Below are 13330 nucleotides of genomic sequence, written 5' to 3' on the forward strand. Positions count from 1 at the left end.
GTGTAGCACTTTTACTGCATCGTCTTTTAAGATTTTGAATAGCTCAGCTGGAATGCTGTCACCTTCACTAGTTGCTCAGACTTCCTAAGGCCCATTTGACTTCACATTCCAGGATGTCTGGCTAGAGGTCAGTGACCACCCCATTGTGGTTATCGGGGACGTTAAGCTCTTTCTTGTATAGTTCTTCTGTGTAATCTTGCCATCTCTTCTTAATCTCTTCTGCCTCTGTGAGGTTTTGGTCCTTTATCATTTGGATCCTTTATCATGCCCATCTTTGCATGAAAAAGATATCATATCTCCAATTTTCTTGAAGAGATCTCACTGTTAATTTAAGAAGGCATTCTTATCTCTTCTAGCTATTCTCTGGAATTCTGCATTCAGTTGGGTGTATCTTTCTCTTTCTCCCTTGCCTTTCGCTTCCCTTTTTTCCTCAGCTATTTGGAAAGCTTCCTCAGACAGCCATTTTGCTTTCTTGATTTTTTTCCCTTTGGGATGGTTTTAGTTGCTACCTCTTGAACAATGTTGCGAACTTCCATCCATAGTTCTTCAGGCACTCCATCTATGAGATCTAATTCCTTAAATCTATTTGTCACCTCTACTGTGTATTCATCAGGGATATGATTTAGGTCATACCTGAGTGGCCTAGTGCTTTCCCCTACTTTCTTCAATTTAAGCCTAAATTGAAGCCTGAGCCACAGTCAGCTCCTGGTCTTGTTTTTACTGACCGTATAGAGCTTCTCCATCTTTGGCTGCAGAGCACATAGTCAATCTGATTTCTGTGTTGACCGTCTGGTGATGTCCATGTGTAGAGTCGTCTCTTGGGTTGTTGGAAAAGAGTGTTTGCTATGACCATCATATTCTCTTGACAAAATTCTACCAGCCTGTGCCCTGCTTCATTTTGTACTCCAAGGCCAAACTTGCCTGTTATTCTGGTTATCTTTTGGCTTCCTACTTTAGCATTCCAATCCCCCATGATGATAAGGACATCATTTTTTGGTGTTAATTCTAGAAGGTGTTGTAGCCCTTCATAGAACCGGTCAACTTCAGCCTCTTCAGCCCCAGTGGTTGGGGCATAGACTTGGACTACTGTGATGTTGAATGGTTTGCCTTGAATTCGAACTGAGATCATTCTTTCATTTTGGAGATTGTATCCCAGTACTGCTTTTCCTACTCTTTTATTGACTAGGAAGGCTACTCCATTTCTTCTGAGGGGTTCTTTCCTGCAGCAGTATACCTGATGGTCATCTGAATTAAATTCACCCGTTCCTGTCCATTTTAGTTTACTGATTCCTAAGATGTCGATGTTCAGTCCTGTCATCTCTTGTTTGACCACATCCAGCTTGCCTTGATTCATGGATCTTACATTCCAGGTTCCTATGGAGTATAGATTTTTATAGCATCGAACTTTCCTTTCACCACCAGATACATCTGCAACTGAGTGTCCTTACGGCTTTGACCCAGTCGCTTCATTCTTTCTGGTGCTACTAGTACTAGCCCCAGTGGCATATTGGACACCTTCTGACCTGAGGGGCTCATCTTCCGGCATCATATCTTTTTGCCTTTTGGTACTGTCCATGGGGTTTTCATGGCAAAGATACTGGAGTGGGTTGCCATTTCCTTCTCCAGTGGATCATGTTTTGTCAGAGCTTTCTGCTATGACCTGTCCATTTGGGGTGGCCCTGCATGGCATAGCTCATAGCTTCATTGAGCTAAACAAGCCCCTTTGCCATGACAAAGCAGTGATCCATGAAGGGGAGCAAACTGTCTTAGTGCGGCAGAAAGCTTAATCTTGATATGAAGAAATCTACAGATTATTATTTCTACAGGATTTTAAATTATTATTATTAAATGGATGATGATGATGGTGATGATTAAATGGATCCATAAAAATGGATTAACAAGATGAACATTCTTGATATCAAGGCTCCCATGTATACCAAAGCTAGGAAGAGCTAAGCCATTATAGTAATGCCAACAGGTATGGAGAAAGAGTCACTGCAAGTTTGAAAGGAAACTTGTTTTTACTGCAAGTTTCAAAGGAAATATAAAACTGTTTTTTCATATATGTAGTATTACATTGCAAAAAAATTAAGAAACAATTTATTTCAAGAGCTTCTGGGGCATCCATTTGGGAGGGGCAGTCCCATGGGCCCAACTCTTCCCATTTCTGACCACATTTGATTTCTTGGGAGCATAGACAACTCCTTTGACTATTGCCCATAAATCTATAATGGCAGCCATTGATCTTTTGTTCTGTCTCATGGAACTATCTTCCCACTCTGCATTGCAAAAACAACATGGTGTATGGTATCCTGTCGAGCAGCACATTTTTACATATCCCACTTTCATATCAACTACACATAAAAGTTTTCACAAGAGGACTACAGCTTCTTCACTGGATGAGGGACCACATGTGAGAGAAGGGGAAGAAGGGGAAGAAAAACATTGAACAAGCACAAAATTCTGACACCTCTATTAAAAGCTTAAAGGTTTCATCATCCTGGTGCCAGATTAAGGTTTATCTTGGAAATTGCATGTTTCTTTGCAGACAGCACAGTCTGTAATATATTTTCCTTGTTGTGGTCTCATGATTTGCTCGATCAGGCTTTCCTTGTTTTTCTCGTAGTGTAGCTGCAAACGGCCATAGGTATACTACAAATGACTTGGGTGCATTAACAGAGCCTGTGTGTGTGGTTTCTTTTTAGGCGAGTCACAGTTTGTTGTGGGTTTAATTGTAATGACTCAATTCTCCTCCTGATGCCTACTAACATCAAGCAGCTGAGGGAAACTACAGACTACTGGATAGGTCCCATATAAAAGACACCTTCTAATATAGGGTGAGATGAGGAAAATTTGAACATTGTGTGTACTGCACAGCATACCAGTGCTACTGAAACTGGAAACAGAATTGGTCAGGTTTATAGCTCAATATGCAGATGTGCTTCTGTTTAAAGGGTTCTCATGTAGCAACGTCTACCTTGGAATTTTTGTTCTCAGCAAGCAGCTGCTGAGATGGGGCCTGCAGCCCCATATCATCAGAATTCCTGGCATTGACCCAATGATCCAAACATGAATGGTGCATCTGCTTCACTGGGGCCCCTCCAGTAGTGGTCAGGACTAAGAACAAAGAACATCAGATGGTGACATAACTGAGCCCTGTAGGGAACCCCAATCAAATATGAGTAATTTGCACAGAGCGTTCAGCTCATGTGGAAGCCAAAGTGGGAGACGGAAGTCTTCTGAGTATATGATCTCCAACAGCCCTTTCCCAGAACAGCATTAGCTAAGTACAGTCTGCCGTGAGACAGTATCGGCCCGTGCTGTGTAATCCTCTAGTGCTCGCTGCCTAAGGCTAACTGATATTTTAAACTTCAGTAGCGCATAATATAAGTTAGGGAACTGACTGAAAAACAACTGTGCCAAACCCACTAAAGTGTTAATCCATGCAGGCACCGTTGGGAGATTTTTCATAGTGCTGTATAGCAGCTAGCACTGCACATCCAACACTAGAATTTAGCCAAAGGCTATTCTAGAATATTTATTATTAGGGAAATTAGATACAACACTAGAGACAGATATGGAAATGTCAAACTTTTTACACAGGCAAGGACAGAATGGTTTTGCAGGGGTAGTGGCAAAAAGGTATTTTTTCAAGTATTCATAATTTATGAGCTAACAAGATTTAAGCCATCTGTGTAACATTTGAAGGATTTTTCCCTCTACCAATGAACATAGTTCAATCAAAATAATTCTGAAAATGATGCCAACTGTAAAATTATTGTTAAAAAGTTAACTGTAAAATATGTTTGTTTCTAGACAGTATAATACAGCATTTATCTTTAAAAATGTATTACTCATCCTTCCACTAAAAAAGTTCCCAAGGCAATATAGAGAAAAACTAGATTGAGCCAATACATGAGAACCTGACTGTTCAGCCTTATTTAGTGGAATGGCATGCAGGTGTAAGCAGGCAATTTATGGAAGATAAATTAGATTTTGCTAATTTGTCATCATTTTTCAGCCAAAAGCCTTTGACAGCTAGATGTGAATCTTGGTTTTGCACAGATAGTGCTTAGATACAGAGGGTGATTGATTAGCAATGAGTGGCTATGATCCAGCAATTAAATGGGATTGTAGTTAAGTGTATGCCATATTTTGCTTTACCTACTATCTTCAAAAACTACTTAAGAAGATGAGTAGCTCTCTTGTGGAGTTCAGGGAGTTTTCCCTTCCAAAGGGTTGTGAAACATATGCATCCAGGCATGTTCATCAGGGAGTGGGGACTGGCTTCAACACCCTGTCTAATGTATATCTTGTGGCAAACCTGGATTTATTACTAGATAGTGAAAGTGCCCCCAGAGGCATACTTTGGGCCAGTTGTGTCAGCCAAAAAGAAACCATTATATAAGATGGCCTGGTAGAAGAATACTCTTCTGGGCATGTACAATTTAACAGGTTACAGGTGGTCTATTTTGACATAGAATCACAGAATAGTAGAGTTGGAAGGGGCCAGAGGCCATTAGGTCCAACACTCCACTCAATGCTAGACTCCAAATTTATTATTTATTTTAAACATTTCTATCCCATCCTTCCCGATAAAATGTCCCAGGATGACTTACAATAGTTGATAATAAATAATCAATAATAATAAATAATGTTAATACAATAATTAAAAAATAAATGACAGATCAATGAATAACATTCAAGTCTAACAAAACTAAGAAAGAAAATGTGCCTAGATCTAAAACAGCTAAAATCTTTAATTCTTAAAATGATGATTGAATAAAAAGGTTTTTATATGGTGCCAAAGAGTATAAAGTTGGTGCCAGGTGAACCTCTCTGGGGAGCACATTCCATAATCTGGGTGCCACTGCAGAGAAGGCCCTCCTCTGGGTATACACCCTCTTTACCTCCTTCAGTTAAACCATCCCTCTCAGATAATTGTCCAGTTGCATCTTGAATGCCTCTAGTACTGGAGAACCCACAGCCTCCTTCAGTCATTGGTCCCCTTGTCGTACTGCTCAGACAGTGAAGAAGCTCTTTCTGATGTTCAGTCAGAATCTGACTTCCTGTAATTTGAGCCCATCATTCTGTGTCCTGCACTCTGGAATGGCAGAGAAGAGATCCTGTTCTTCCTTTTTGTGGCAACCTTTCAAGTACTTGCAGGGCACTATCAACATCTCCTCTCAGTCTTCTCTTCTCGAGACCAAACCTGTGTAGTTCTTTCAATCTCACTTCATACGGCTTTGTTTCCAGTCCCTAGATCCTTGATACTCTGAACCCTTTCCAGCTTGTTTGCATCTTTCTTCAACTGTGTTACCAAGAACTAGACACAGTACTCCTGCTGAGGCCTAACTAGTTCTGAGTAAAATGGAACTAGTACATCATGGAATTTGGAAGTGATACTTTTATTAATGTGCCCTAAAAGAGTATTTGTCCTTTTTGCAGCCACATCACATTGTTGACTCATATTCCGCTTGTGATCTGCAACAATTTCAAGTTCCTCTTCCTTGCAGTATTGTTGAGTCAAATGTCCCCCATCCAGTAGTAGTGCATTTGGTTTCTTTTTTCCTAGGTGCAGAACTTGGCTAATCAGGAGATCATGGAGGCACTTCCTCAAAGGCTTTGCTAAAGTCTAGATAGATTATGTCCACAGCATTCCCACAGTCCATCAGGGAGGTTACCCAATCAAAAAATGAAAATCAGCTTAGTCTGGCAGGATTTGTTCTTGAGAAATCCATGTTGACTTCTAGTAATGACTGTATTGTTTTCAAGGTGTTTGAAGACTGACTGCTTTATGACCTGCTTCAAAATTTTCCCAGGGATTGATATCAGACTGACTGATCTGTAGTTCTCAGATTCTTATTTTCCTTTCTTGAAGATAGGGACAATGTTAGACCTTTTCCAGTCATCTGGCACTTCTCCTGTTCTCCATGATTTCTCAAAGAGACTAGACAGTAGTTCTGAGAATTATTCAACGAGCTTGTTCATAAATCTAGGATGGAGTTCATTGGCACCTGGAGATTTGAACTCATTCAATCCATTCAATCTACATGTCTGTACATCTCTTTATTGTGGCCTTACCACCAAACAGGATGTCATAAAGAGATACACGTGAGTATGCCTACTGTGCATTTTCTACATTGTGGCAGCTCACACATATGCACCCAATTACTCATACAGGATTCTACTCTTGAATCAGCAGCTGTTAGAACACATCTCTGGGCACCTACTTCCTACTGGACAGATCTCAGTTTTGGTTTCTAGTCTCAGTTTTTCCCAGTCTTAAGTTTGGTTCATTCCATTCCTGCATCAGTCTGAGAATGTATTGAAAAAGTCCAGATCAAAAATTGCATGCATCTTTATGCACATTTTTCTAATTTTTACAAAAATATGCAGATTTTGGGACATTATTTTTACTAATTCACATAATTGTGTGCATGACTCCCTAAAAATTTTCATTTCTAATTGCATTTCAAAATTTGAAGACATGCATGTTACAATGGGTACTTGTATTTACACATTGATCTGAAAGTACAGAATTTCTAAGTTTACATTAAAATGTAAATCAGATGAATTTCCTCCCCATACCTGGTTACTGACTCAACTACCACTCCAATGTAGAGCAGCAGTGGAGATATCCATATCATGAGATTAATGCAGCACATCACAACTTGTGAGCCTATCAAGAAAAAGACTTCATCCCAATCAGCTTTAAATGTCATACTGAAAATAGGTCAGTAAAATGGATATATTTTGGATACTAGCCTGGTTTGGTATTCCAAATGACAGTAGAGATGTGCTAATACAGAAATAGGTGACTTTTTTTGAACCTGAGGGCACATTTGTATTTTTGTTCCATTCCTGAAGACACATTTTTAGAGCGATGCTTTCTTCCCCTCGCCTGCAATCTCACTCTTCTTGTCCTGCTCCCCAATCTGGTGCTTGCAGATTTTTTCAACAGGTGCTCAAAGTTTCAAGCCACTTTATCACTTATCAAGAAACTTTGCATCAATGATTGTGATATTAACTATATGTATTTAAAAATTCTCACTGTGGGTGTGCTGCACTGTACCTTGAATAACTTCATTTATTTCAAAGAGTAGTTGGGTTTATATTTTATATTGCTTCAGCTATATTGTTTTGGTAAAACCAAATGGCCCTCAGGTTGAATAATGTGGATCCAAAAGAGGATTTAACATAGTACCTTTAACTTAACAGTGTGTTGAGAAATATTAGAACTTTGGCTCATTTCTTCTTTGGAAGTTAGACCAAATCAGAATATACCTTATATAAATGCAGATTCTAAACAACAAACTTTACTCAGTAAAGTTTAGTGGCCAACTGACAAAAGAAATGAAGCATTTTGTAGTGTGATCTTTAGTTCAGCAAAATTGTTTTGAAGCAGTAGCTACTGTGCATATTCTGAATTAATACCTGTTCCCTGAGTGCAAAGCCTTCCTTCTACTAACAATGTGATGATGTAATATGCAAGGGGCACATAGTTTAGTCACAATCACAGTTATCATTAAACATTGTGCCTAATAAAAGAATTGAACTTATACCCAATCTTAAACACCAAATAAGCCCATTTCAGTTTAAAAAGAGTTGAGGGAAGAAATCCAAAATATTTTGGATCATCACTGCAGGACACCTTAAGTTACTGCAAAATTAAATTAAAAAAGGAATTTGGAATAATGGAATTGTGAAATGTAAGCATTAAAATAACTATATCTTATTGAACCATATTCATGGACATGATCAGTATTATGCCTTGGGCAAAGAACTACTCCCACCATATCCATTGCCATAGCATAAATGCTAACCCCATAATTTCTAATTCCCTTATAACATTAAATCTACATTGGCCCCAATACCTGATATTTGAGTTCTTTCCTCATATAGCCCAGAGACATATTCAGTTCTTTTGCATATTCAAAAGGAACTGGCAACCTAATTGCTGCAGAAGTAACCAGGAAAATAAGAACACTTTCATCCATCATAAGTTGCTCAATACCAATAGCCCAAGTAATCATTGGCAAATTCTGAGAGCCTGTGTGGTATAGTGGTTAAGAATGTGAGACTGGGACAAAGGAGATCTGGGTCTAGCGCCCACTCAGCCATGGAACTCACAGGGTGACTCTGGGTTAGTCACAGACTCTCAGCCCAACATACCTCACAGGGTAGTTGCTGTTGTGAGGATAAGATTGAGAGCAAGAAGAGAATTACACAAGCCACCTTGAATTCCTTGACAGAAAAAAAAGCAAGATATAAATAAGGTGGCAGAATATAGGTGGTCACAAAACAGTTTTATTCAACAGTGATTACAAGAAAAGGATAAGGCAAATTTACAAATTTGTAACAATGCAAGGATGATGAAAACAAGCAGTGAAGATATTTGAAAAACTATACACAAGCAGGTTTTAATGGTACAAAGAGATTTTTCAGGGGACAGAAACTGTACATAAAGTATCAGCAGTGATTTTTTTAACAAGTAATGTAAAAATAACTGAGGAAGCGATTTCAACGGTTTTACACAGTGAAACAGAAGCAAGCATGAGCTTTTTTTGCTTGCTTTGGGGGTGGCTGTGGGAGGACAGAAAAATGGTGCAAAACCAGATGAATTCTTTCCCTGGTTCAGAATACATTTCTAACATGAAGGATGTCTTCCAAGTTTGTCAAGGAATCACAGAGGCGTTCAGGGAAAGAACTGTCAAATGTGCTATTCAGTTCCTCTCTCAGTTCTCCCAGAAGCACAGTAGACTTATCATTTGCATTCAAAATTCTTTCAAAGAATTTACTCCACAAATCACTGTCAACAAACCTAAGAACAAATAGGAATGCAGCACATTGAGAATTTCATACATATGGATGTTTCAGAATGCTTAAGTTGTAATCTCTCATTTTTCCAAAACCAAACAATTTGAGACCCCAATTGAATATAGATTCACTATATTTATATCCCACATCAACTCACAGAATTAAAAATAAAACAGATAAATAGGAAATGACAGGCGTCAAGTATATGCACAAGCTACTAAAACATCTGCTATGGTCAAATATGATTATCAGGTTCACTTGAACATTTTATGTTGAAGCATTCCATTCACTAGGTGAAAAACTATCTTTAAAGTTGGCAGGTTTCATACACTAGAAATTTGACTATAAGCATGAACTTTTTGGATTCAGAGCAGAGTTATGGTTAATTTGATGGTTAACTATGATTGGGTATGCACATTTGGGATTTACTGACTACAAACAAAAGATTACCAACTTAATGATGAAAAGAAAACTTTGAAGAACTGGATAGGCACATCCCATGTTAAAGCCAGAGTAAAAGCTCTTCGGATCACCTAGGACTAAATGTAGGGTAGCTGGCTGCAGCTCATAGACTTTGAAAAACTTGTGCACTCTTTGCAGTTTCTTTTGCAACCACATACGGCTGCATTTGGTTTGTTTACCCAAACGGCAACTGGCAAGTCAGACAGCTCGAAGGAGCATATCTCCTCTGCAACTTTAGCAATGCACCTTTCAGCAGTGATTTTTAATTGCCCAGAGTATATACCTTAATTAATTTCACTGACTGAAAACCAAATTATGAGGTTGTGTGGAGAACAGCCATACACGCTTGCAACTAACTGTAGCCCTTCAATTATTGCAACTAAATTCAGATTCACCAATTAGGTGAATACATTCATTTTACCAAGGTTTTTGAATTTTACACTTACTAATATTTCATAATATATCCAAAGCATATATTAGAAAAAACTGGGGACCATTACAGAAAACAAACTAATACTACAGGTATTACATTTTGAGTAAGAGCCTTCCTTTCTTGTCTGATGATAGTATATTAAAGATTTGGCTAATTCTTTTTAACATACAAAATACAATATTTTGTGGTCCATCCAACCATTTAAATGCTCTTGTGTAATATGCAACTTCACAAATATCCAACAGAGTTCATTTGAGTCACTCCCAGCTTACTCAGCCTAGAGCTTTCCTGCTTAAGCAAACTACTGTTCCTTAGAACATAAAAGTATTGAAACAGCACTGGAACTTTCAGAAGGCATATTAACACTGCCTCCTAAATAAACCCACAGATGCTCCTAAACTGCTTTTTAAACTAATTTGTTAAGATGCTAGCGGTCTGCATTCTCATGCTAGCACAAAGAAAAAAAGTTTTTCCTCTACAGCCAACATGGAAATGTGTGACTCTGCCTAGTTTAAAACAAAAACATGCCTTTTAGCAAGTGAACTGTCAGAGAATGACAGGACTATCCCTTCTTCACAGTCAACTGGGAAGCTAAGGGACAGATGAAAAGAGGATAGGAGATCTTTATATCCTCGCCAATCCATGGAATTCCATTTCTACAGTTACCAGGTGAGCTGTTGAAGATGAAGGGTGAGGATAGGATTCCAAAGAAACCATCATACAGAAAAGCCATTTTGAACTTGAGCAGGGCTGCATGTTTTGCTTTGCTTTTTCTTTTGTGCACCTAAAGCATTCTTTCACTTCCTCTCAAGGAAGCCTCCCTCATCATCAAAAGGCCACAGATAAAACATGTGGGAACTAACATTCTAATAATTTAAGCAACTACAAACTTTATGTAGTGCAAATATGTTTAGTATTTGTATTTCAGGGAACTGGGCTTGCCTAGGCAGAATCAAGTGTCAACTGAAACACCTTAGTCAAATTTGTTTGTCTACTGGAAACCTTCCATTTGTGTAACTTAACAATAATTTTGAGAACAGGAACAAGCAGTTCCTGTACACACAAACCTTTTGGCAAAGACATCTTTTCTTCAGTATTCTGAACCTTCTAATCACCATAAGCATACTGCTCCCTGAAAAACCCATCACACCCACAGCATGAGCCAGCTCCATGAAGTATTGCTGCTGATGCAAAACTATCTATTTTAAGCTGATCTGTTAAAATGGCTATAAAAAGGCAACTTCATCCTGTTCTTTAAAATGCATGAAGTGCGACAGATAATCTTTCTGAGAACTGGAAAAGTGCACTGGAAAAGGTTTCATTCACTCAAACAGGACTTGTCAGGAAAGGTCAGGGATCAATCTGTGTCGACTCAATGCCCCCTTGATTTTACTAAAGCTGATAATAAAAGCAAATATCCTAAAAACAGGAGTGTAAATAGATGGGCAAGTGTCACTCATTGGGCTATTTTCCAGCAAGCTTTTAATTCTTTTGGCATGCCTCTCTCAGAGAAAGGACTGAAGAAAGGAAGCCACAAATTTGAAGCAGTTGTATGGAATAGCTTATTGTTGTATCTAACATCCAAGAATGAGAAACCAGGCTCCACAAAACTGTTCAGCATATTTAACTGAGGCAAGCAGTAATTAGAACTTTGTCAATGGTAATCCCAACATGCAACACAGAGACATGATCTGGTTTGCATGACACAACCAACTATTGTGGATTCTTCCTCTCTTGCTTATGCATGACAACTCATGAGTTGTCATTACATATGAATCAGATTATCCCATTATCCCATATTATCAGAACTTTATTATGTCAGTTTGCCTAAGAGCTAGTGAGTTGCTCAAGAAATCCATCCAGACAGCTTCATACTTAAGTAGGATTTCCCTGCCTAGTCCAATATTAATTCTGACTGCACAGCTCTCCAGTTTTATCCACATCAGATCTATTTCCATAGCTCTTCCACAGCTATCCAAGCTTTACCATAGTTGCTGTTCCACTGTAATCTAATCCTTAACCTCAATTTTCATGTTCAGGCACTCTTTCCAGACCATTTTATTACGGCTCCCATGGCAAGGACACTTTCACTTCTATTTTTCAAGATTTTATAGAAGCAGCAGCAGGAAATTTACAAGTTATAGCAAGGGATGCTATAGATTATAGATCTCACAGCCCTCTTTGAAAAAAAAACAGAATAAAATGCATATCCTATTACACTTTTGAAAGCTTAATATTCCTGACATCCAAAGTGTATGTCTAATTCTAGATGCTCACAATTGCTTGAGAAATATTCTACTGAGTTGTTTCTTTCTTACTCGCTGATCAGCCATCCTGCCCCTGAAGTATATGCTGAAAAGCAAAGATTGCCAATTGGTGACCTTCAGCATGTTCCACCTCCCCCTGCCACCACAGCAATTGCTTTCCTTCCAACCCTCAGTCCTTCTGAGAATGATTACTGTTGCAACAGTGGGAAGTTTGAAAGGTTAGCAGAATATGTTATTAACGTTTTATCCTGCCCTTCCTCCTCAGAGTCACCTTGTGGGTGAGGCTTGACTGAGAGAGAACAGGACTAGAAAAAGGATTTGGGTGAAGCTGCAGCTCAACTGCAGAACACATTCACTGAACAAAAAAGGGGCCAGGTTCAACCCTTACAGTCTCAAGAGCTAGAACATTTTCTGCCTGAAAACCTGGAGCTGCTGCCAGTCACTGTCAACAATACTAGGCTCGATAGCCATGGGTCTAACTCAGTGTAAGGCAGCTTCCTTAAGTAAGGCACTGCACAACTCTTAGGCACTTCTTCCAAAAGTCTCGGGGAAGTAATGCAGCCAAAATGAAAGGACACTGGCCTGAGAGTCACAGATGCTGAAGCTGAGCCAGGCTGTCCACCAGTCTTAGAATGAAGGCATGAACAAGATGCCCCCATAACCAGAAATGTGGCTTTGGAGGCACCTGATCAACGAGCTAGGAGAGAGAACAGAGGCACTGTCTTGGTCAAGGTTGGTAAGCTCTGAGGCTTTCCTCCCAGCTGGGTGACACTATTCTCAACACTGAAGATTATTATAGTCTCAACCAAATGATACTGCCCAGAGCACTTGGAATTTGCTTGGGCAACTGCAAGGCAAAGGGGGAACTTCAGCCTCTCCAGGCTGAAGAGGCTGCACAATCTCTACTTTGAAATGTAGATGTGGGCATGCTTCATGGGTTTTTTTCAATGTGTTATCAATAAGAATTAACTCTGGAATAAAATCAAGCATAAAAGCATGTTGAAGCTTTAGTTACACGACCTCAGTGGAATCCCTTTTCCTCTATCAAGAGCTGTCAGCACTGCCACCACTTTGCAGCACAGAACAAGAAAGTGTGAATTATAAGTGTTCCTAACACCTATGTTTCTATCCATTTTCAATTCAGTTTTTTCCAGATATTTTTAAAAATTGGACTGTCACATTTAGAGTTCATTTTGACATGATAGACTAATGGATCGGGGGGAAATGCTACTGTATAAATTAGGAAGCCTATTCATGTTTTGTCATGTCTTCTAGAAATAAATTAACAGAGCTCTTTCACAGTGTCAAGAAAATATACCTGGGCAAACAATATATCCTAAATAAGGAT

At 39.0% G+C, this 13330-nt stretch overlaps 1 protein-coding gene across 1 annotated transcript in view; it reads right to left on the reverse strand.

Moving 5' to 3' along the window:
• Positions 1-8290: 8290 nt before the first annotated feature.
• The window catches only part of BUB1B (BUB1 mitotic checkpoint serine/threonine kinase B), a 35846-nt gene continuing 30806 nt past the window's right edge, over positions 8291-13330 (reverse strand). The window contains exon 23 of the mRNA XM_044437137.1: positions 8291-8824. Within this exon, the coding sequence (XP_044293072.1) occupies positions 8638-8824 (187 nt within the window). The 3' untranslated portion in view covers positions 8291-8637. The remainder of the gene's footprint in view (positions 8825-13330) is intronic.

This window comes from Varanus komodoensis, unplaced genomic scaffold (assembly GCF_004798865.1).
Source record: "Varanus komodoensis strain SLA01 unplaced genomic scaffold, ASM479886v1 scaffold3, whole genome shotgun sequence".
In the NCBI taxonomy this organism is placed as follows: Eukaryota; Metazoa; Chordata; class Lepidosauria; order Squamata; family Varanidae; genus Varanus; species Varanus komodoensis.